The sequence below is a fragment of the Beta vulgaris genome, chromosome 3, assembly GCF_026745355.1.
Source record: "Beta vulgaris subsp. vulgaris cultivar EL10 chromosome 3, EL10.2, whole genome shotgun sequence".
NCBI lineage: Eukaryota > Viridiplantae > Streptophyta > Magnoliopsida > Caryophyllales > Amaranthaceae > Beta > Beta vulgaris.
Genome location: NC_079204.1, coordinates 53,684,697 through 53,710,509, shown reverse-complemented (window position 1 = coordinate 53,710,509; position 25,813 = coordinate 53,684,697). Strand labels below are relative to the sequence as shown.

At 34.0% G+C, this 25,813-nt stretch overlaps 2 protein-coding genes across 4 annotated transcripts; both read right to left on the bottom strand.

The window, feature by feature from the left end:
- Nucleotides 1–11,685: 11,685 nt before the first annotated feature.
- Nucleotides 11,686–19,143, bottom strand: LOC104889511 (hydroxymethylglutaryl-CoA lyase, mitochondrial). 3 transcript variants are annotated; one of them, XM_010674750.4, is made up of 9 exons: nt 18,974–19,143; nt 16,901–17,318; nt 15,539–15,716; nt 15,234–15,413; nt 15,050–15,130; nt 14,796–14,959; nt 13,219–13,355; nt 12,564–12,679; nt 11,686–12,126 (listed from the first exon to the last, which is right to left on the bottom strand). In XM_010674750.4, the coding sequence occupies exons 2-9, from the start codon at nt 17,131–17,133 to the stop codon at nt 11,878–11,880; spliced, it is 1,338 nt and encodes a 445-aa protein (XP_010673052.2). In that variant the 5' UTR covers nt 17,134–17,318; nt 18,974–19,143; the 3' UTR covers nt 11,686–11,877. The 3 variants fall into 3 exon arrangements, with proteins under 3 accessions (XP_010673052.2, XP_048495918.1, XP_048495919.1); XM_048639961.2 differs by lacking the exon at nt 18,974–19,143 and adding an exon at nt 17,997–18,903; XM_048639962.2 differs by lacking the exon at nt 18,974–19,143 and having other exon boundaries at nt 16,840–16,982.
- Nucleotides 19,144–20,041: 898 nt separating this feature from the next.
- LOC104889510 (hypothetical protein) lies at nt 20,042–25,491 on the bottom strand. The gene is made up of 6 exons (XM_010674749.4): nt 25,067–25,491; nt 23,924–24,016; nt 23,478–23,711; nt 23,211–23,313; nt 21,020–21,249; nt 20,042–20,625 (listed from the first exon to the last, which is right to left on the bottom strand). The coding sequence occupies exons 1-6, from the start codon at nt 25,381–25,383 to the stop codon at nt 20,412–20,414; spliced, it is 1,191 nt and encodes a 396-aa protein (XP_010673051.2). The 5' UTR covers nt 25,384–25,491; the 3' UTR covers nt 20,042–20,411.
- Nucleotides 25,492–25,813: the final 322 nt, after the last annotated feature.

Sequence of the window (25,813 nt, the reverse complement as noted above, 5' to 3'; positions counted from 1 at the left end):
GGTACTCATGTGGGTGGTGAGTGCGGGGATGAAGTGGGTAAAGGTATGACGCAGGTGGTAGGCGGGGATGGGTTTAATTACGTACCTGGTGGGGCTTGGATGGGTCTTGAATTTTCCTTTATCAATGGGGGGTGGGGCGGGGATAGGAATGAGAATTTTATGCGGGTATCGGTGTGGAGGTACCATCCCGCCCCGCCCGATTGTCATCCCTATTATATAGCTTACTTTAATACTTAATTATACTATAATAATACTATTTCGATCGGGTGCGTTCTTTTCATCTGAATAACCCTGAACTTATCTGAACTGAACTGAACTTATTAGACCTGGTTCAACTTATTGGACCTGATTGGAATTATTGTACCTGATTGGAACGTATTAGACCTTATTGGACATGATTGAAACTTATTAGACCTTATTGGACCTGATTGAAACTTTTTTACCTTATTACACTAGTAGAATAAATGCTATTTGCTGCGGTTAAAAAGTACCCTATTGCTGCGGTTTTGGACGCGCAGCAATTAAGGGGGCAGCAATAGGTATTAATTATATTGATGCGGTTTTAAACCGCAACAATATCTCAACATATTGCTGCGGTTTTTGGTCAAAACCGCAGCAATATAACCTGGTATAGAATTTTTTTTTTTTTTTTTTTTTTGCATTTGCCAATTAAATTGGAAATATTAAAACCAAACAATTAACATATTCACTATCCATTAAATTTACAGACAAACTGAAGATAAATTATTCATTAATATATAAAGAAGTAGCAATATTACAAAAGAATCAATGTAAAATAGCAAAGCAAAATTAATAAAAAATTACCAATAAATGACTAATAAAAACAAATAATACTAAAAAATAAAAAGATAAAAATAAAAAACTAAAAATAAAAAAGAAATCTAACTACAAACCAACGAAAAAAAGGAAAATAAAAACCAAAAAAACAGAAAATTCTAAAAACAAAAAAACGAAAAAAAATAGAGAAAAAGGTAAACAACAAATTACAGATCTTGAAACAACAAAACCGATCCAGAAAAATTACAAAAAACGAGAATTACACCATAATTAACAAACAAAAATGAGATAATTACAATGAACAAACAAAAATGAGATAAGTACAATGAACAAATAAGAGAACTTGCGAGCAGATGAACGGCCGATGAAGCGAAGGGCTGACAACGAACTTGCGGCGACGAAAAGAGAACGGCGACGAGGGTTTTGCTGTCGACGAAAAGAGAACGGTGACGAGGGCTTTGCTGTCGACGAAAAGAGGAGGCCACGAAGAGAGATCCAGCGAGGTTGAGAGGAAGAGAGAGGTTGAGAAGGGCTTTGTTGTCGACGAAAAGAGAACGACGACGAGGGCTTTGCTGTCGACGAAAAGAGAAGGCCACGAAGAGAGATCCGGCGAGGTTGAGAGGAAGAGAGATCGGTCGAGGTTGAGAGGAGGAGGAGAGAGAGGTTGAGAGGAGGGGAGAGAGAGAGAGAGGATGAGAGGAGGAGAAACGGCGTGTAGGTGTGATAGAATTGAGAAAGAAAAGCCCTAACTCATGACATGTAGGCTTTATATTTTTTTTTAAAAAAAAATTAATGATATTGCTGCGGTTTCTGATAAGAACCCCAGCAATATATTAAAGTTTTATTTTTTTAATATTATTTTAAAATATTGCTGCGGTTTTTATCAAAAACCGCAACAATATATCTGGTAAAATAGTCAACCTTTTTTCAAAAAAATTTCTGTTAATACTATATTGCTGCGGTTTTTTTATAAAAACCGCAGCAATATTGTCAATTTCTATTTTTTTTCTTTTTGCGTGTTATATTGCTGCGTATAGGTAAAATCGCAGCAATATCACCGCATCATATAACATTTATTCTACTAGTGTTAGACAAAAAAAAAATGATGAGTAACAACATAAATATTAGTACATTACCCCTAACATATAGTAATAAATAATAAAATAATAGACAATAATACAAGTATAATATTATACATTATGGTATTTTAATTAAATTTTTTAATAATAACATAATCAGCTAATAGTAATATGAATAATAAAAAAGTAGACAATAATACAAGTATAAATACTATACATTGTGGTACTTTAATAAAAATAATAATAATAACATAGTCAGCTAATAGTAATATGAATAATAAAATAATAGACAATAATACAAATATTTAAAATAAAATAATAGACAATAATACAAACATTTAAAAAAAAATAATAGACAATAATACAAGTATAATACGATATAATCATTGTGGTACTTTAATTAAAATTCTAATGATGACATAATCAACTAATTGTTATATGAATAATTAAATAATGGACACTAATATAAATGTTTATTGATCATTGACTTTTTAGACCTTATTGGAACTTATTAAACTTGATTGCACCTGATGATAACTTATTGCACCTGATTGGAGCTTATTGGACCTTATTAGACCTGATTGAAACTTATTACACTTGATTGGAATTTATTGGACCTTAGTAGACTTGATTGGAACTTATTGCCCTGATTGGACTTGATTGAAATTTATATGAACTGAAATGAACTTATTAAACCTGAAACTTAATTTATTAAGGTAAAAGAAATACACCCTTCATCTACTACAACACTATTTTGAATGGTTGTGATTGTTTGGACATTCAAGTTCTGGTATGTTGACATAAGTTGTCGATCATCACCCAAACCTCTCAAGTCTCTTTATCCTCTTGCAATAGGGATGTGTACAAAAATTTCCTCTTGCAATAGGGATGTGTACAAAAATTTTGTAACACAATATGTATTTAACTCTTATAGGGGATCTGCTTTGTATATGAAGCGCTAGAATCCATTTATATGACAACTTAGGGGTTGGGATTTCAATCATTGACATTTGTTTTTTAGTTTCACAGATAAACATTTCTGGTTACACTTACTCAGTTACTCCCATATGACTAAAACTTGCATAGTTTACAACTCTTGCTTTTCTCCTAGAAAGGTAATAATTCTTCCCTTAATCTAGGTGCGAGTCTCTCTTGCAATGCACATGGTTATTACTAGACACAACAAACCATATGTTCTTTCTTACTTATTTGCAATTTCAAATGAACGGATTTTCTTTGACCAAATGAGCATAATTTTGTCTTTGGTGTATACTATATACACCTTGTGGGAAGGACAATCATGAGTCGGGTCAAATCAAATTCATGAAAGCGGCCTAATAACCGAGCGAGTATCTCGATCTATCCAAAATTTGGATTTTTAAATTAAGATCATATCAATTTTTTTTCTCCGGATTAGAGTTAAGTCATATTTAGAGTTTATATCACTTAGGATCACAAAATCAAAGTTTCAAATTACAATTCTACCACATTTACTTGATTTTTGATCATGCAAACATAATTAATGTAATTTTATATTACCAATAGATAATGTAGGCAGTTATAATAAGACTCAAGTCAGATTCAATTATGATCTTACATATGCTTCACCTCCTAACAAATTCGGGTTTCAATAGGCTCGAATTTGGATTGAATGTTTTCAAAATCGTATCGAGTTAAACTTAGAAGGGATTGATATAAAATTTTTACCCCCACTTAAATCTACGAGATAAACATGACAGATATATAGACTTATGAATAAGATTTTTTTTTTTTTGATAAGTTGCGATTCTCCCTTTTATTGACAAAATCATAATGAAGGAGGCCTCTAACTCTAAATAGGGTATTCCCCCACTAGGTTTGTGAAGTTTTAATAGTGTATAAGCACACCTTAAAAGAGGAGTCTCCCTCCATAGAGCAATTACATCCAAGTCTCAAATATAGGGAGCTTATCACTCAAACTATGAAAATTAAAACTAGCTGATTTAAACAATGAGATTTTATTATTATTATTATTAGGAAATTAAGTCAGCCCAAGGACTCATCCCTACAAGGCTACTAGCCGGTAGGAAACACCAACACATTGACCGGTAAGGCATGCATAAAATGCTTATGAAAACGATCGAATCCCTGACCTCATGGGCCAAGAAGGAGCGCTCGACTCACTTGAGCTAACTCCTATCCTTGATTTAAACAATGAGATGAAATTTAGACTTATGAATAAGATGACAAACATTAATAATTCAAACCGACTTAGCATAAATAGATATGGAATATATTGGTAAGTGGTATTGTAAATACTCAATACAATACAAAAAAAATACCAGTCTTTAAGCAAATACAAAAAATCCAAAACAAAATAAAAGTTCTCCAGTCTTTAAGCAATGATGTTGTAGTAAGTCAGGCACCTACTCTGTATCCACCACAAAATCGCAGAAAAAGCCATAGAGTAATTACATCACAACACATACAATTTTCATTAAAAGCTTGCAGAGAACCCAATTAAATTCTATCGCATACTTCTCAATCAAGGGAGCAATTGTTCAGATTGGCAGTGGAAAGCTCAGTAAACTATCTCCAATCAACCCTAATTTTGACTTTAAACTTGCGGACCAACGACCTTAACGACCTTATTAGATCAGCTGATCAAGAAAAAGAAAGAGAGGAGATGGAAGGAGGATGGAGGAAAGGGAAACTACGAGTGTGTTCGCATCAATTTATGTTCAGTTCTTATATAAAAAAAAAAGTAAGTTCAAATAAATTTAGATAAGTTTAGATCAGAACTAATAAGGTCTAATAAGTTCGAGAGAATTTTCTCAATTTTTTTCAATTTATAAGCAAAAAAAACTAGTTATTAGGCCCGGGTTATACACCGGGTAAAAAAAATTCATTTATTAATATTGTACTTTAAAATGATCACACTAAATACAAATTTTAGTGGTTAAAATTTTAGTATATGAACTTGAAGTTGTAGGATCAAAACTTGTACTATGCAATTTCTGATTTATTTTTTTATTGTACATGAATTACATGAACTAAAATTCCATAGGGAGAGCACCACATCGCACAATTCCTTATTTAGGAACGCCCTTTAATATATTTATATTTTTTTTTTGAAAGAGAAACTTCATTAATGGAAGGCCAAAGGACATATACAATAGATATTAAAGAAAAAAAATATACAATTAAACAAGGTCAAATCAAATTCGTCTTTGAAAAAACTACAATGAACCAGATCGAGCAATACAGGGCAGCCCCCTTGTATTTGCTGAATCAAGCAGCCACTAGTAGAATAAATGCTTATTATTACGGCCATTAAGTGGCCTATTGCGATGGTTTTGGCCGCGCAACAATAGGTAATTAATCTATTGCTGCGGTTTTTTGCCCATAGCAATAGGTCAAGCTATTACTGCGGTTCCTCGCAAAAACCGCAACAAATAGTTATTTTTTAAATAAAAAATACAGGTCTATTGCTGCGATTTCTTCCCAAAACTGCAGCAATAATAGACGCAGGGCAGGTTAATTTTTTTTTCATTCCTCAAGGCTTAAATTTTTGGTAGTTATAATACACTTATAATATAAATATTTTAAAATAGGTTAAGTGTTTTTATTTTTTTGAAATTTAAATATATTGTCATTCTCTTATCCAAGAAGAATATTGCAACACTAAAGTACAACAACGACACAAAAATAACTAAACTAAACCGCCATATATTCAATGAAAATAATATTTTACAAACCCTAATTACAAAAATATAAAAAAAAATGAAAACAGAGCTAATAAGGAAAAGTTTTAAAAAAACGAAAAAGAAAAAAAAAGAAAGAAATACAAAAGTCTGAGAGAACTAATACAGAAAATAAAAAATTAAAGAAAGAGAAAATAACGTTAGATCTTAAAACCAATACGAACGACATTATTAATCCTAGATGTGGACCCTTTCATTATTAATTTTAAAAGCTTATTGCTGCGGTTTTTTTGTAGGAATCACATCAATAGGTTCAAATAGTAATTTTTTAATATTATTTTAATATATTGTTGCGGTTATTGCCAGAAACCGCAACAATATGTTTGGTCAAATAATCAAAAAATTTCAAAAATTTCTGCTGAAACCATATTGCTGCGGTTTTCGGCCGAAACCGCAGCAATATGGTTATTTTATATTTTTCTTTTTACGTGATATATTGATGCGTATGGGTAAAACCGCAGCAATAAACAAGCATTCTACTAGTGAGCTATTGATGAGGAAGTGTATCATTCTGACATAGTTTTGGAAGAACATCCTTGATCGAGTCATGTTAATCGCATTCGAGATTCCAATACTTTCATGTTGAGTCTCGAAGTTCAACCAATGAGAACAATTTCTTATACCTAAAAATAGAAAAACCCTACTCACAACTCATATAGGAGAGAAGGAGATCTGCACAACAGAGATTAAAAACTCCATAACAAGATTTGAAGAAATCTCATAACGAGATACTAATTTATTCAACAAAACAAGAAAAGGAATTTAAAACTGAAAATAAAAGGGAAGAAGGGGCTTACTTTGGATTAAATCATCATGACAGCCCTAAACCGTTGCAGAAAGAGTAGGGAAGGCTAGGGTTTTAGAGAGGAAAAGAGAGAGAGAGAGTGTGCCGCTCTATAAATGTTTTTAATATATTTGTATATATATAGTCATGTGAGATTTTGTTTGATTCGTCTCAAGCAGTATATTATTAATATTCAATCGTTATAATTTTTACTAATATATAATGAAAGATATTTAAGTTCAAAGATGTGCATTGGAAGATAGGCACAGAAAAGTGAAAAAGATACAAAAAAGAGGGGGTACGAATTAATGGCTAAACAATATCAAAGATATCATATAAAATGGTACTCGAACTTTTTTTAAAAATAGTAAGATGAAATCCCTTGCAAGAAAGGGGAAATTGGGGATCTCTGGTGAGACTCGATCCCAGAACCTCCTGTATCAAATGTGATGCCAACACTAATAGGCATTCACCTTTTGTTTAATGATACTCGCCGAACATATCCACATCAATCCAGTGAATAGATTACCCGCTTCTACTATTTTTTTTTTCGAGAGGTTACCCGCTTCTACTATCATTATTAAAAAATAATTATTCTTGATGAGTTAGATTTCATCATACACTAAATTCTATTATTACTTCATAGTGGGTAAACAAGCCACTAGCTAGGTAACATAAGTTTTATCCTTTCCACTTTTAGCTCCTTATGTTTTTTTGATCCATATGAGCCACGAAGGCGGTACAAAGTACAAAGGAGGGGAGGGGAGATTCGAACCTGTGACCATCGTTCACAGCACCTCAATCTTAACCACTAGGCCAAGACATCGTTGGTTACTTTTAGCTCCTTATGTGCATATATTAAATTTTATGTTAACTTGTGTATTCCTCATCATAATTCAAAGAATGAAAATTTAATTTCTAGAATGATTGTAACCACAGACAGATGAAAACCATAAACATATAGTCTTTGTCGAACCAACTCATATGATAAAAGAGAATGTGAATTAATACCATTAGAGTAATTGAAAAATTCATTAAAATCCATAAAGAAGCCGACCAAGACCTTAATGCAATTAAATCGAGGCATTGAATGTACTGAAATGAAATAAAATCCACAAAAATTAGTTGTGTCTTTAGAAGAAGCCAACAAACATCTAAAACTTTTTACCCAAACCATCAACTAGCCTTTATTAATGGAGTATTATCTAGGTATCTGTCCTCTGCCTTTTGCATGGAAGTTTTTAAGTTGTTCCATGCATGAATTCTATCAAATTAAATGCCTCCAAAAATTAAATACTACTATATACTATACGGATCCTCTCTTATATTATAGAAATATACAGTCTACAACGTAACTAGTTAAAACAATGATAAAAGTAAGGTACAGTATCTACTATCTTTCTTCGAGAATTCCTAAAGAAAGATAACAATTGCCTAATGAAGACGACGCACAATATATTATTACAAGTATATGACTCAAGTCATATTAATATTTTGATTGAAGTATGCATGACAGCATGAGTACTACATAAGAATCCAGATTGGCGTAAGTGGTGAGCTTCTTCATCTTTTCTAAAAAAGTCTTAGGATTCAATTCGTATCCAAAACATTTGCTATGGATTTAAGGACGGAGAAGAGTTGGGGTGTCTGGTTTATAATGGACCTCTGTGTGGAGGCGCTGTGCGAGGGCAGCCTAGAAAATTTCTTCTTACCAATTTTTTCTTTTTAAAAAAATGCATGAGTACTACATTTAATTAAGGTGATATTGTAGTCTAATCTTAGCATTAGCATTAGCATAACACAGGTGGCTAATGGCTATAACAGCTTCTTTCTTGCTGTACAATATTATTGAAAGTTGGAGTTGTTAGTATGACTTTAATTTTAACCCAAACCGACCAAACAATCACTATTTAATTACTATCTTATCATCAATATTAACCTAATCAGTCTATAGAAGATCCTAGTTTTAAGGGTATAAAAGGATCCGACAACAGCAGAGTGACCTTTAAAGTTAAGAATCCTTATAAGAGATCGAAAGAGAATAAAAGACCTAATAATTTTTTATAAAACTTTCTCTCTCTAAATTATTGAATATAATATTAATAACTAAACTCTATTTATCTCATGAGATTTGTCAAATCCTTAAGGCTTTAATTTATCTAAATATTTTCCGTCGAATATTATCAAAGGACCAACTCAACCAAAAGGTTAAGCTGATGTAGTGATGGTTAGAGTCTTAGGAATAGTTGTATACTCTATTACTCCCCCTCACGCGAGGGTCCACTGTGTTTGAAGTGTGGGTAATGCACAGGCCTCTCTCATATCTGGCGCTAAATATTACACTCACTTAAAAAGAAGGGGTGGATGAGAATTGAACCCGTGACCTTTATATCACGCTGGCTCTGATACCATGTCAAAGGACCAACTCAACCAAAAGCTTAAGTTGATGGTTGAAGTCCTAGATATACTTTTTTATATTATACCTATAATATGATCCCCCCGCTACTCTAAATAATTGGTAATGGTAATGCTTTTTAGTGTAAGTTTGTGAAAACTTTCCCCACATAATAGTTATCGTAATGAAACTTGATGTCAAAACATATATATTTTCCTTTATAAGTTTATATTACCATCCAATAAAGTTCCCAAGTGGTAACGGATAATAATGAAATTTGATGGAGTAAATAGGTGTTTTGGGATAAATTAGCATTATCATGAATATCGACATGGGAATGCCTTTACAAGTTTGCACTACTAGAAACCATTATTATTGCTACCACTTAGGGTGCATTCTCTTCACCTTAATAAGTTAAATTTTAGGTCCAATCAATACGGTTCAGTTCATTTTCAATCAGGTCCAATTAGGGCAATAAGTTCTGATTGAGTCCAATCAGGTCCAATAAGTTCCAATCAAATACAATAACTTCCAATCAGGTCTAATAAGTTCCAATAAGGTCCAATAGTCAATGATCAATAAATTAAAATTAAAATTTTAATTAAAGTACCACTATGATTAGTATATAGTATTATATTTGTATTATTGTCTATTATTTTATTATTCATATTAATATTAGCTGATTATGTTATTGATAATTTTTTTCATTAAAGTACCACTATAATTATATAGTATTATATTTGCATTATTATCTATTATTTTATTATTCATATTACTATTAGCTGGTTATGTTATCATTAAAAAAGATTGTAATCATGGTCATATAAGGGTAACAATAATAATCATCATAATTATAATATTTTGCAATTCGTCTTTAAATAACTAGAGATAACATTTTTTCGTTACTAATAACAATAAAAGATATAAATGTTATTGATTGATTTCCTACTAGTGCTCTTTATGGAATCAAAGCAAGACTAATAGATATATTAATGGTGAAAATTATGTATAGGCAAGCATATAAATAATTTTTTTTTGTTAAAATGTTAATCATAAGAGATAATTAATAATTACTAATTTTTAAGGATAAATTTTTATGATCATTACGTTATAATAAATTTTGAGGGATAGTATTTATGTTACGTCAGGAGTAATATTTATGTTATTACTCATCAAAGATCTGGTTAAATAAGGTCAGATAAGTTGGAATCAGGTCCAATAAGGTCTAATAAGTTTCAATCTGATCCAATCATATCAAATAAGTTGTAATAAGGTCAATAAGTTTTAATAAAGTCCAATAAGTTCCAATCAGGCTCGATCAAATCCAATAAGTTAAATCCAATCCAATCCAGTCCAATAAATTCAGTTTAGTTCAAATAAGCTCAGTCAAGGGTTATTCAGGTGAAGAGAACACATCCTAAGTTCTAATCGGGTTAATAAATTTCAATCAGGTCCAATAAATTCCAATCAGATCAAATAAGTTAAATCAGATCTAATTAGGTCCAATAATTCAGTTCAGTTCAGGGTTATTTGCGTGAACTGAACATACCACTAACCAAACGGAAGTTCTAACTTTTCCTTTCAATCCGTAATTTGGTAAAAAAAAAAATCCCTGCCTAGACTATATTGCCCCACTTGTTGGACCTACTTGATTTTACATTCTCTCCACTATTAAAGAAACATGAAAGGAAACCCCTTTTACACCCTAAACCTTGCGTTAGTATTTGTGACTATGTTAATTAAGATTAAGGGTGCATTCTATTCTATGCTAAAATTGTTTATAATAAATTCCAGTTATGTGACCCATTTATCTCTCATTCCTCTATATTGTAAATACAATAAACAGATCACATTAATGGTAACATACAATAAATGTTTATTCTTTCACTAAAAGTCAATGCACCTTTGTTTTAAGGTCAAATTTAAATTTTTAAATAATTTTATCTTAATATTCTATCTGTGGTAAAATATCTTATAAGATATATCTGAATCCATTTATTAGGTATAATTACAAAAAACTGAAGATCAAACATGTGCATATTGTGCATTTAAGACCCTAAACAAGAGAAGAAAGTAACTTTAGAGAATTGACTCACTTGTTCTATAAGAAGTAAATTATCATTCAAGTTATCATTCAATTGACTGGTTTTTTTTTAGACGAAGAGAGTATATTCTTAAATTATATATAAACACTATTATAAATCTACGGACTACAGGTTAAATATTTACATCATGATTTTAGGAAAAATATGACAGAATCTTAAATTTATAAAACAAAAAACTTCTCATGCAAATTGAACAGGTCTGAAAGCTAGTTTGCTACTCCCTCCGTCCCAAATTAGTTGCTACATTTTGACCGTAAGCACTATTCACGTCATAACTTTGACTATCTTTGACTCCATATACATAAGAAAAAATATAGTCATGTTGGATCTTGTTTGATTTATCCCAATTTGTATTTTCCAAATATATAATTTTTATAATTTTTTCATATAGGTAACTCAAGATATTGATGTTTGAAATTGCATCTCGTAAACTGTGAAAAAGCAAATGTAGCAACTAATTTGGGACGGAGGGAGTAATACAAAGTTTCTGACCCACGTACAGACGTACTAATTGTATTGTCAATGGATCATGGCTTGACTAAAGTGTGATAACCAAAGTACACTTAGGCACTTAGGCTTTATGTTTGGAGTTGAAAACCCTGCTAATTAGGAGTTGGGGGTTCTGGTGCATTTTCCATGCTTGCTTTGGTTATAACACAATGGCAAAGGTACTCCATACACCGTACGCCGCTATCGCTAATACTTCTTCTACTCATCCGTCATCCTATACAGCGATACGTGTACTGTATTTTCTCATGCAGGGCAGGGAAACAAATGAAAGTACTTCGAACAACAAATTCTTTGCTATTACAATCACCACAATATGGAATATAAACAAGAGACTCCAAGTAGTAGTGCTAATCAAATGAGGGATAACATGAATTTATTCCAGGTAGTGAAGAAATTTTCCAAAATGCAGAGAACAAACCAAGAGAAGGTATAAATAGCTTACAGTTAGATAACTGTATGTTTCTCACAGCTTCGATGAATGAATAAGCGTTTTACTCAAGGCAGTAGCGGCCTTTGACCCAGATGCTCGGCTAAGATGCTTACTGATGAAATCTCCGGCCAACAAGAGCTTTTGCAAGTCCACATTAGTCTCTACGCCAAGTCCATTTAGCATATAAACAACATCTTCGGTGGCTACATTACCAGTTGCACCCTTGGCATATGGACAGCCACCAAGACCAGCAATAGATGAATCCACTGTACTGATACCCATCTGCAAACAAAGCACAACAAATTTATTTATTCTCGTTTGAGGCAGGGTTGAGGCATTGTTAAGCTAATGAAGTTAGTCTGTCAAAATCCGTCAAAAAAAAAAAAAAAGTTAGTCTGTCAAAAAAAATTCTAAATTCATGATATAAAATACTGTCTTTTTTCAATTGCATAGTTTGTTTTCCGGTCTCCAGCTAACAACTTTTACCATTAATTTCTTCTTAACTTACATTCTAATTATAATTGTAGAAAGATATATTTTAAAGTACTTATCAAGACGAATCTAACAAGATCATATATTCTCATTTACTGAAAGTATATGGTCTATGTTTGTATAGTTTGACTTTGACAAAGAAATGTTGCAACTACTAGAAAATCGAAGCTCTTTTTCTTAAAACAACGATATATCAACCAGAAAACCAATGTCAAAGAATTTCTTACTTGGAGAGAAAGGAGAATATTTGAGAGAGCTTGCCCATATGTGTCATGAAAATGCACCGCGAGCTTCTCAACAGGGACAACATCAATAACAGCTTCAAGCATTGGAATAACAGTACCTGAATAGAGAAGAGAAAAGATTAACAGATTGATGACTCAAAAAAGAAAAGAAAAAAGTAGTGCTTATAACATGAAAGATTTTTTAGTGCTTCCTCAGAAAATTGTTTCTGACGCTCTGTGTTTAGCAAATAACACAAGAAACCATCATCAACTTTTGATCTTAGCCACAGCCAAGGGTCTGAGGAAATTTTATAAGGATTAGAGCCTAACAACGGCTGATATGAAGTCTACCTAAGACCACCGTCAAGGAGCCACTACTGGACTAATAGAGAACTAACAATAGATAATGGACTTGGGAGAATACTAGAAAAAAAAGGACCTGATCAAGAAATTCATCAATGAGAATATATCAGCAGTCGCCAGTCAGTATCTATCCTCCTATATGTCTTAGATGCCGACAAAGCAGACTGTGATGGAGGAGAGATTTAGAGGAGACAAATTCAATAAACAAATCATGAATTTAAAATGTAGCATGATGATTGATGGCACATTAATCAAAGAAAATCATCAAAATGGGGCTTTAGAAACAGAAGGCTACCTGGAGTTCCAATTCCTATAGTATCACCAAGAGAGATCTCGTAACAGCCTATATTAGATAGCTCTTTAGCAACATATGCTACTTGAGATGGTGAAACTGCTCCTTCAATTGGGCACCCCACAACACACGATATATATCTGTGAGAAGTTTTCAAGTATCAGCACCATCCATAGCTAGAATACGCATTAATACATGATGTAATTGTAGGAACATAAGAAAAGAAACAAGCACAAATTTCCTTCCTAGATAAAAGGACATTTCTTGATAAATCTTGCAAACTGCATAAATCAGGGTCCAGATTTGCAAGAAACATCTCAGATTCTTGATCATCGAAGACCCTCACACCTTTCTTAACGACAATCACAGGCAAATCACAAAAACTGCTACAGAGATACAGGAAATTTTGTTCCAGCATCTTTCTCCAAACAGAACTATACATTCCAGCATGAACCAGAATAGGACCTGAACAAGCCAAACTTTGCGTCTAATACCAAATAATTTATAGTGCAACAAGAGAATATGCAACCCCATAATCAGAAGTGAAGAAAAGATAGCACCCTTCAGCCTTGTGGTGGTCTCTCTATCAATTTTAAGGATGTCAGGGATAGGAGAAAGCACATAGATAGCACATTAGTTTATCTTCCACTGTATACTTCATTACTTCCCATGCAGTTTTCTGAGAACTTCCTCATTTAGAAGCGCAAGGAATTCATAGCTTCCAGAGCTTGGTTGGGCTGTTTGAGTAAGCGCAAGGCTGTAAATTCATAGCTTCCAGAGCTTGGTTGGGCTGTTGGAGTAAGCGCAAGACTGTAAATTCATAGCTTCCAGAGCTTGGTTGGGCTGTTTGAGTAAGTGCTAGTGTTTGTTTTACAAAACAAAACAGGACAGATTTGCCAGAGTAAACACATCTTTAAGTTCATTAGAAAAAGCAATAATTTATGGAATGCATTTGCACAATGTAATTACAAACAAAACAATAATTTATAGATGTCCACAAAAATGCAACGCCATATTATCAAAAAATGACAAAGACAACTTTGGAGAGATGACAAAGAAGAAGATTGTTAAATAACAAGGCTCACATGTCAACATTTTACTTATGTAGCCATGACCATCCATCACATGAAACAAAAAGGGTCATGATAAGCACAAGCTTAGTGTATGTTTGGTTAACATAAGAAAACATGGGAAAGTGAAACTTCCAAGGAAATGCAAGGTAGGTGAGTTGTTTTGTTGACCAAAAAATGGTGATATGGGGGAAGTCAAACTTCCTAGGAATTTCCACTTCCCACAAAATGTAGGAAGTCAAACTTCCTAGGAATTTCCACTTCCCACAAAATGTAGGAAGTTGCTTACCTAATCCCCCCTAGGTAAATAGAGATTCCTATTGGAGGTCACTTTCCCCGTTGCTAAGGAAACAATTTTTTGGAAATCCCATGCATTTGATTATGGCATTTAATTTTCGTAAATTAAAATTTCATGAATACTTCTACTCCCCATGTCTACCAAACAGCTACTTAATCTCATGAAATCTTTATAAGGAAAATGCTTATATAAATCATAACGACAACACGCACCCACGGACAGGTAAGGAGAGCTTTTCTGCAGCACTAGCAACATCGCGATATCGGGCGAGACTCTCTTCAACAGTGCAATTAATATTCGATTTTGAGAAGGACTCTGAAGCTGAAGCAAACACTGCTACTTCCTTGGCACCTGCTGCAACAGCTGCTTCTAGACCCTGTTTAAATGGGATAATGAAATATCACTGTCAAGTGTACTCTTAACTCATCACACTGAAATTTGTCTGCACACCCAGAAAAAAGGCTACCTTAAGATTAGGAGTTAATACAGGAAACCTACTACCTTGTACATTTTGAACAGCTTGAATTACAAACTTTGCATCTGCAAGCTGTAATAAATAAGTAAAACGATGATTAGAGAAAAAGTACATCAGATAAGAAACCTCAATAAGGAATTATCTCAACAAACTGGATCAGTGAAAATTTTCTTACTTGAGGAACCCACTTAGGTGACACGAAACTAGTCGCCTCAACAACAGGCAGACCAGAAGATGCAAGCATCTTTATCAACTCAATTTTTACATCAGTAGGTACAATGTTTTTCTCATTTTGGAGGCCATCCCTGGGACCCACTTCTACTATCTTCACATATTTTGGTATCCTTTCCAGCAGCTGCACTGAAATAGAATACATGTTAAGCAACTACCGGATAACAAAGCTCATGATCTCAAGGAGTCCAATTAAGCATAGCCCATTCTTATAGGGTCAAATAGTGTACAAACTTAAACCCTACATACCTTGTTCTTATATTTGGGGAATTCACCATTGCATAGGGAACTGTAGTGACGAGTTTGTAAAGCGCATGCATAATGAGGACATACAGCTCCTTTCAGTTTCCCGTGCACAAAAGGGGAAGAGCTCAGCACATTCATAACTACATTTCTCCTCGTCATTTCGATTCTTTCAATTTCACAACTGGAAGAAAGAGGTGGGAATTTTTAGAATAAGTAGTATGCCTAAGAATATAATAGCTATGTATAGAATCCAGAATGAGTAACTAGTTTTTGGTCCTTTGTGATGCACGGGATGCTAATTACATCTTCAAGAAGAGAGAAATAGATGAGAAATTAAAACAATTGGACTGTAATTATATATACTGAAGGTTATGATGATGTAATACAGTGATACTCCAAGAGAAGAGAGAAAGAAGGAAAGACAGAAGTTCCTGACAATTGAATTTGAAGATTGATTTGTACATTAAACAATATATAGTTTGCGTCAGATATATCTCTCCCTTGGTTTCTCCCTATTACTTATATAACTTTAATTTAGAAAACATCAATTCTACTATTGAATATTTGAATTAGGGTATAGATCACACCTTTCTCATCAGATTATATTCTTTTCAAGTTAAAAGAAAAGGCAGTACAGTGAGTCGAGTCAGCAACCAAGTGAAAGCACTACGTGCAAGGCAGCACCTTTTGTATATGACAGTGTAGATATAGATTGATCAAAGAATGGAAGGCAGGAAGAGTCATTAGCTTACTCATTGAAAGAACCATAACTTTGAAACGATAGAATGAAAGTTGTGCCATAAGTAATGTTGGTATGAAAAAGGTAGTTTCAATTAGCAGTAAGTGTCCAAAGTCCAAACAAATTACCCTTTCCTAAATTGTAGCCACAACATAACTCTTGATCAGGGTGAAAGCAGAAAAGGATAAACTTACAAGTTACAAGCTACAACTACCCTTATGAAGATTACTAGAAGATTTTGAAACCGAAGTGACAGCAGACTGAACTAACAAGATTATTCAGCATTGTCTAAAACATGATTAGCAATGTTTCATGACAAGCCAGTGGATTTTGAACTGAAAGAAAAGAAGAGGTGTGTCTTTTTTAATCATTATATGCAACATCTCTTAACCAGGAAAATAATGAGGCTTTGACTTCCGGGTCAGAAATTTCTTCAGAGTTAATTATCATAATCATGACATCATTGATCATATAATATAATGGACAAACATTCTAAGAAAGGAGTGAAGAAAAACATGTATGCATCAAAATGTGGTGATGGAATGAACTACTAGCACTGGATTACCATATTTCACCGAAGAACCCATTTTGGGGAACTTAAAACAGAATCTAGTTTGTCCACTCACTTGTCAGCCATGAGAAGCTGCTGGGCCCTCCATTCATTGCAATAGCTGCCGCTGGTTGCTACATCTTCCCCGGATGCAGTGCCTACAAACAACAAGCTCCTTGGCAAAGCACCTACTATGTTTGCCCCCTTCTGAATATTAAGTTTGTCCTCCATGCTTGTCATATATAATGACTTAGAAGATGAAAAATCCCTCCTCAACAGTGCTCTACTCAGAACCTTTGATAAAAACATCGTAGAAATTTAAACAACTCAATGATCTTTCATTCCTCGCTCGAAGACTCTTCTGTGCTTGGGTTCTGTTTGCTTTTTCCAAAAGCTTGAGTTGTCCCCCTTTCTCGCGTAAAAGTGATCAGAATTTGAACAAGCTGCGCTGTATCAACTATCTTTCGCCAATGTCAAAACACTTCTCATCATCTCTGAAGCAAACATCATGTATGCCAATATGAAAATGAAGCAACAAGAGACCTTCCTTTTCATTAGAATTATAGATAGAATATTAAATGCATCTAACATGCTGATATGCTCGTAATTCAGGTAATCGGGATATGTTCATATTTGGTCTCATATTAATTTAGAGCTGTTCACAAACTTCATCAAAGACTATACACAATGCACGATAACTGCATATAGAAGTATGGTTCAGGTTGATTTCATGTTCGTCTGAGGTTCAAGTTTCTCAAAGTAACTTCGACTTTGTGCAGGCAATGACATTTAAGTGTTAGGAAAAGAGACACAAATACAAGCGGAAGCAACAACACACTTTTCCCCTTTTATGTTGTTAGATGAGAATTCAACACTACCAGCCAATTAATCTACCAAGAGAACAGTTAAGCACAAACACACACAACCAAACAGCCCACACACACAAATATCAAGAATCATGAAGACAAGCAATATACGTTGTAAAACCCCGATACGGGGAAACATCCACGGCCCATGAGCACCATAATTAATCAATAATTAATGAGTAAAACAATCTAGTATTCTCTAGAATCAACTAGAGGCATACACAATCTTCAAGGAACTACCTTTCCCTTGGCACTACAAGTCTTCACAAGTCTCACCAAATATTGGAAAAACAAGATAAATATTACCGTGCTGAAATCAGACTTCGGGAGCTTGGATCGACGATCCAACCATTGAAAATGAAGCTCTTGGATGGGATGTAGGAACAACCTCCCAAAATTTGGTGACAATCCAAGTTCGTTTGGATGTACAATTCCTAACATCAAATTATGGGGTACGCACACCTACGACTTTGCTTCTCTCTCTTCACCTCTCTAGCTTTTTTTTGTAAGTCTTCTACTCATTTCTAGCATACCTCATTCATAAACCATAAACCCTTATTTGAGTCCCCAAAGCTTCCAAGAGAATCCACACCTTCTCATATCGGTTAAGACTCATAACCCACATGGATAACCAACATCATTAGCCCAAATAAATTAGGCTCTTCCACCTTATGAAGAAATAACCCCAACATTAAGCACATCTTCATCCAAGCCAACCAATTCACTAAAACTACTATTCACCACTGATACAACCAGTCTAAATCCGACATCATGTCGCATGCTTGCACGCCATGACCGAGATTCCTATTCACGCAAAAACCTAGTTTTGAAAGTTATAACCTTATTCTCCTCCCCAAAACTTTACTCTTCATTCCCATCATCAGCTTAAAAAAAACTATCAAGAAAAGTAGCCCTTTCTAGTCACAATCACATAAATTCCGTCACAAATAGCCATGAATAGCATCAATATCACTCAATAATGTTAGTTTTACTACTAATTTTAAGTGGTATCAAATTAAATTCTTCGATTACTTGATCTTCCCGTGTTATGAACACACAATAAAAAGTACAGAGAACAAAAAAGGATTCATCTTTTCCGTTGTCTAATTAGCTCATAGATTAACTGAACAAATTATCTGCTTCAAACAAAGAAACTTTAACATGAAGTACAAAATTATAATAAGGGATGATGTTTGTATCAAAAATGTAAACAAATTCTAATAAACCCAAAAAGAAAAGAGGCGAAACTAAAAATACATAAAATAAATATAAAAAGAGATTACCCAATTTCTAGAAAGGCATGAGAATCACAAAGCTTGAAGCTTTTGGAGTAATCAGCAGTGTTGGAGACGATGTTTGGCAAAGCTTTTGAAGAAAAAGAAATGTGGGTCAATTATTTACTACTCTCACAAATTCGTTGAAATTCTCTATTTTAATGAAATATATGGGAAACAAATTTTTGGATTGGTACAAATCTCTAAAGTAATACCACATCATTTGTACTAATCCAAAAATTTGTCTTTTGATGGTAAGTATAGAAGGGAGTGAGTATAATTTATCTTTTGATAGTAATAAAAATGGACCTAAAATAAAAACTTTTTAGATGGTTAATGAAGTTTATTTCACCTTATTTTTGTTAAATTCATCTAAAGTTTGAAACTAAATTTATTAGACATTCCTGAAACTTATTTCAACAGTTTTCTTTTAAGTGCAAAACAGTAATAGTGCACAAGTACCAAAGAATTTAAAGGGAAAAAGTTTGGGACTATTTTCAATCAAACAAATTAAACCGTAACTCGAAACGTAGTGGTTTAAAAAAAAAGGCAAACAAAAGTTTTTATTTTGAGGGTGCTAAAACTTTTTATAAAAGAAATGTTACGCTTAAAAAGAAAGGGATGTAGTATTTTATAAAGTGTTTAAATTTATCTGAACTTCTCAAATTTGAAACTAATTGTTATGGTGAGAAAACGCACCCTAAATTTTAAACTCTTAACAACCCTTTTGGTAGTTAGTACTTCACGTCTATAATGGTATGAGTTTATGTAATTTAGAGCAAAAAGTTTCATGCCAATATTCATGGCAATGCAATTTCCTCTTCAAATATGCTTTTTTATCCAAAAAAAACTTTCTTTACCGCTCAATACCACGTTTATAATGATAATGGCTGAATGATAATAAAAATTCATAAGAGAAAGAAGTTTTTGGTAATGGTCATGAACACTGGCACAAAATATTCTTCACAAAATTTTCTACATATTTATTACCATTATCACCCACAAATTACTATCTACTACCTACCAAATAAATGGCACAGGAAACAATTTGCTCAACACAATCAAGAGAATTCAGGATAGAGGAAATGATGTTGATGTATTATATTGACATCTCCTGCTTTAACTTTTGACTTACATGATATCACAAAATATTTTGCGCGCTAAAGAAAAAATGTTGCCAATTGGCAATGTTGAGCTGGAGCTATTTTTACCATACATGAATCATGATCTAAATGAGAAATTCTAAATTTACAATGGCATCACATTACGACATACAAAATTTTATAAGGGGAAACTTAGGATAGGAGCCCCTAATTCACTTGCATATTAGATCCATCCATTGTCATGCAAAAACTCGTGGTCGTCGATGTTGGAGCAAGCCTGCACAGTATCAGTTATATTTTCGTCTCCAAGAGCGTAGAACATACTGAGAATGATTCGCCTTCCTTCAGCAACTATCAGTACGAACAACTTTCATCCATCCCCCGGTATTTTTCTTTGGATCATCACTCAGACTAAGTTCTCCATCATCACTCTTGAAAGTACTGATGAACGTTTTTGCTCCCATCATAATGAGCCTATCTATCATAAACAACTGGTAGTTATTCTCAACCACAGGATCCACGATGCTACTGTAGTTTGATGAATATGCCAATCTATACCTGAAAATAGGAAAGAGCAAAAGTTCGTTTTAGAGAACATTCATCTCAAATGGGCAGAGAAATACATATTAGCCACACTCTTCATTAATAAAACAACAAGATAATTACATACATACTCCATGATGGTAGTCAGGCTTTGGAAACCATGAAGGTATATTAGTCAAAACAACTTACAAATGTCCAGGAAACTAGTCTTCCTCAAATTTAAAGAAAGATCAAAAGTCACAAACCAAATACGCACAGACGCCGTGTCGTGAACACATCATTTAATATAAACCATATAGACAGTCTAAATATAGTAGTACAAGAGACTGAAGAGCGAGAAAACACATGTTTCTATCCACACAAGATATACTACGAATTTGTCGGAGAAAGCTAAAGAAGAACATGATACCTGACACCAAGGGGTGAAAAATATCCAGGTTTTCTCTCGTTTGACGCAATAAAAAGGGTTCGTCCAGGTTGGACCCATTTCGATATTCTTTGAAGAATACACTCCGGCCTTGTATCTCTCTCGACATGAGGATGTCGGCTCCTCACAACACCAAATCTATCTGTCCTCTTTTTTAGTATATCACCCCGGCGGACATGTATAGCATCATAGTCACCAAGCATTGCTTTTATCTGTACATTTCAATTGATAAGGTACAGCTTCCTATTATATGCATAAAAAGAGAGAAGAAAGATACAAATAATTTTATACTCCCTCTGTTTTTTTTACTTGCTACGTTTCTGATTTGGGAAATCCTATTACCAACTTTGACCGATTATTTTGATTTTTTTATAAGCAAAAAATGTAGTCATGTGTAGTGTTAGTTAGATTTGTCTTGATATGTAGATTCACAGTATCAAAATTTTATAATTTTTACTTAAAAGGAATAAGAGGTATTAAGGGTTGAAAACATCTTGAAAACCGTGCAAAAAGCAATGTAGCAAGTAAAAAAAACTAGAGGGAGTATATGAAGTGTAACAACAAAATTATCAGTCTAACAACAAAATTATCAGTGTAACAACAAATTTATTAGTTGTTGCGACTCCTAGGCAATTTCATTAATTTATCACTCAACAGTGTATATTCCCTAAATTTTTCAAGCTAAATTTGTTGTTACACTGATTAATCTATCAGCGTAACAACAACAAACGCCTTAGCCATGATTAGTTCACATCAGTTTCGTTAATGAGCAGACATTTAGCTTGAAAAGCCAACGTAGCCTAACCTGTTCACCACAAGTGACAGCAGCTTTCATAGGAGCGAAGCAGCCTCTGCTCCTAACTTGTGGAGCTCAACATTAGGTATGGCACAAAGTCAAAGAGGCAAGCAACTCTGTAGTGAAACAGCCTACTCAAGGGATGTCTGTGTCCTACTCTATGTGAACATGGCCACTCTGATTGCCTAAGTTTGCTGTTTTGAGACAACCAATTAGGGGTTTTAGGACACCAAAACCTTCCTAATACTTACCTTTTACACTTCTACAAATAAATAGATTATATTAGGACTTCTATTTACAAATCCATCTTCTGGTTACTAAATTTAAGCTTTCCTGGCAATTCTCTTAGCTTTCTAGTTAAATTCTTACATGATGGAGTTGCCTTTGAGTGGCGAAAGTTGGGGATTAGCAAGCCAGCCATGACTGAAGAGTAAAGAGAAGAGTAAATCATGTAAGCATCGTTAATGAGCAACAATTTAGCACATAAAGTTAAGTTGCCCACAGCCTGTTCACCATGCAAATTTTGGTAGCTCTCGAAGCAGGGAAGCAGTATACTATCCGCTCAATCTGTGGAGCTCAAAACTTTCCTAATACCTTCTAAGTATAAAGAGGTTTCGTTTAGGTCTTCATTACTCTTAAGCTTTTCCAAGAGAGAATTGACATTTGAGAATTTAAGACCCTAACTGTGGATTATGGTTACCAGAATTTCGAGTGTTCCTTCTCTCTTTAATTCAGCGACTTTGTTTACTTTAATTCTTTTGATTTTTTTTTTTTATTTTTTAGAAAAAAACTCTCCATCATGAGTCACGAGTGAGTACATCCTTTATCTGTGGTTGAGTTGAAGCCTAGCAATGATTCAAACGTATAATCATTCACCAAACCTCCTTGTGGATTTATGTATGTTCTCCTTACAAAACAACAATTGTTCTTAAAAACAATATTTAACAAGAACTCTTAGAGTAATTACAAAGACCACAAACATAATGATTGGGGGCAGCTCTGTCATGTTAAGCCTCAAAACCACTCTAATCCACTCTTCTATTGATTGATCAGAGTAGAGAAGCCACACACAGCACTCAAACCCATAGTGTGTAGCGTGAAAGTTGAAGAAAAAATCTTCCCAGCATTAGAAAAAAAAGGGGATGCACGAGTCTCCCACTTTCGGATAGAACTTGCGGGGAAGGATGTTGAGATGAAATTCATTCAAGCAATATCAACCACTATAAAGGAGCAACACTTGATATTCAACAGAACTCGGTCCACAAAGACCACAACAAAGCAATTTGACCCCAATAAGCAATTGTATCAAGTTTTATCATAATGTAACCATGGACAGCCAGCAACAGTAGGGAAATTAAACAAGGAACTTATGCATACCTTATCCGCAGCCTCTCTAAGTTTCTTGGCTGCCATTGATGGAAGAAAAGTATATGGCAAAGCAACAGCACTATGGTTCAACCTATCCTTGCATTCCACAAACCTGCATTTCTTCCAGAAAGCAATAATAACACAATTAAATTCCACATAGATGCCACTAAAAGAAATTACAGAAGAATAGCAAAAGATACAAAAAAAAAAAAAAAACATCACAGTAATTTAACAGATTTTACACATAGAAAGAATTCAGAATTTAAGTCTTAGTACCATGCTAAAGGACTTGCAGTTCGATTTATAAGCAAGAGGTTTGCATATTGAGGATCCTCCTTGAGTTCAACTCGGCTAATTCTTTTCACGTGAGCTACACCTCTGGCGCCCAGTTTCATACCAGTTGATAAAACCTGGTGCCACATTTCTGAATTGTCCAAAATCACAGGTATCTTGTTGGATATAAGGTCCAAGTCGTACAAAGAATCCATAGCACAGGAGGTAGCCATCCATCTAGAAGACATCGCAAACAGGTTTAGATTCCCCTGAAGCAAGATTGGTTGCAGTTACCATCACAACCTGATGAGTGCTGACCATAAAAACAGGTTTGCCTTTCCAGACAAGTGAGGAAGGCAAGTGAGGATCTTAGAGCTAATATTTAAAAACAGAGTTCTGCAAATGAATCAAAAGCATGCTATATGGAGCCCTCTGAGATAAAAACTTACCCCTCATCTGAACTTGCTTGACTTTCTTGATGCAACATCCCTTTCTTGTTGTGTATTGGGTTGATACACATCCGAGCAGGCATCACTAAAGTCCTGCAGCGTAAATAAACAGAAATCATGGTATCACAAATTTGACAATACTCGATAGATCAAATAACATTTGTTCTTTAGAAAAAGAAAAGAAATAACGACAGGTCAACCAGGAGAAAGAACAGAAAAAAAAGGTGACTAAAGTTATACATGACATAAAATGATAACCGACAAAAAAAGAACAGACTAGAATATTATCAATCACATTGAGTTCCCTCAATTTTGAGACAGCAATGGTCGGATTGATAAAAGCAGCAAGCAATACACATAATAATTGAAGTACCACAAAGCCAGACATGCAACCATCTATTGCCTCAACAATTCATGCTAAGTTACCAGGAATCTACACAGTTACAACATCTTCTATGATTTTCAACAATGTGGATTATTGTCTCACGTTTTTCCTTTATTTCCCAAGGAATTCACGAGCAGCCAACGGAAACACACATAGTTTCTGAAGCTTGATTAAAACCACATTGATACTATTACTATTTACTACAATTTGCATCCTACACCCAGGTGTACATCACCCTCTCGCACTCTCCGTCTATGTGCACATCCATGTGCTCATGTGACGCAGGATAATGCGAGGGGGTGTACCATGCTCTAGTTACACCCGAGTATATAGTGAATAACTCCAAAATTACCTCATACCATTAAACTCCACCATAAAAACTCTTCAATTCACAGTCAATTCAATAAACCTGGAAATTCAAAGATTCAGATCCCATATATTAAACTACAAAAACCTCTCAAAAAAAAGAAAGCAATGCATTCACCCCCATTTTTGCACACTCCAAACTCCCACTCATATCAAAATCAATAATGCACCACAAAACCACAAACAACCTACATTAATATAACAGTTTAAAATCAAAACAAAGTAAGAAACTCATTCTTCAAACACAAAACAATCATCAGATCCTAAAACAATAAAATATCATCCCATATTTGATTCAACCAAACCCACAAACACCCAAAAAAAACCCAGAAAAAACTCCAAATTCTAATGAAAAATGAAATCAAAATTTCCAAAAAAGATTAGAAATTAACCTTTGAAGAAACAAGGCCTCTTCAAGGGCGCAACGAAGGCTGGATTCCTGGTGACCTAAACCAGCACAAGTGTCACAATGATGACCAGGGCAATCAATTCTGTAACCCCAATACAAGAACTTTTGAGTTTTATCAATGGCGGATTCATTGAAGACATGGTGGATGATTTTAGGAGAAGAGAAAGAAAACCCAGTTGTAGAATTGAAAGATGAAAAGAGGAATAAGAGTGAAACGAAGGATATTGAAAGTGCAAGGATCAAGATCGGTTTTGAGAGTTTTGATTTGGGTCGTAAAGTTTGATATTTGGAGTTACCCATTTTCGGAGTTTTGCAGAGGAGAGAGAGAGACACTTCACTGTCACCTGTTAGTACCTTAGACAACAGTGTGAAAGATCATTGAATTTGCTTTGAGTGAGGTTCTATAGATTCGATTCTATTAACTTCTAGATTGGTAGTTTTGTACCCATATCATTTTTAATTGACAAAATTGACACTAACACCCTTTTCTGAACCGAGTGTAATTGGAATGAAATAGATCTGACTGAACTGAAATTAATTGAATCGAACTGAAATTAATTGAATCGAATTGAATTAATTGAATGGAACGCAACTGAACTAAAAATAAGTCCAAAAGAATAACGTCTAACTCTCATATATCTTTTCATTAACAACTACATTCTTGTTGCATGGGAGTCACCTCCTCAATCCACATCCTTTCTTCAAACTCGATTTTGATGGCTCGGTTCGC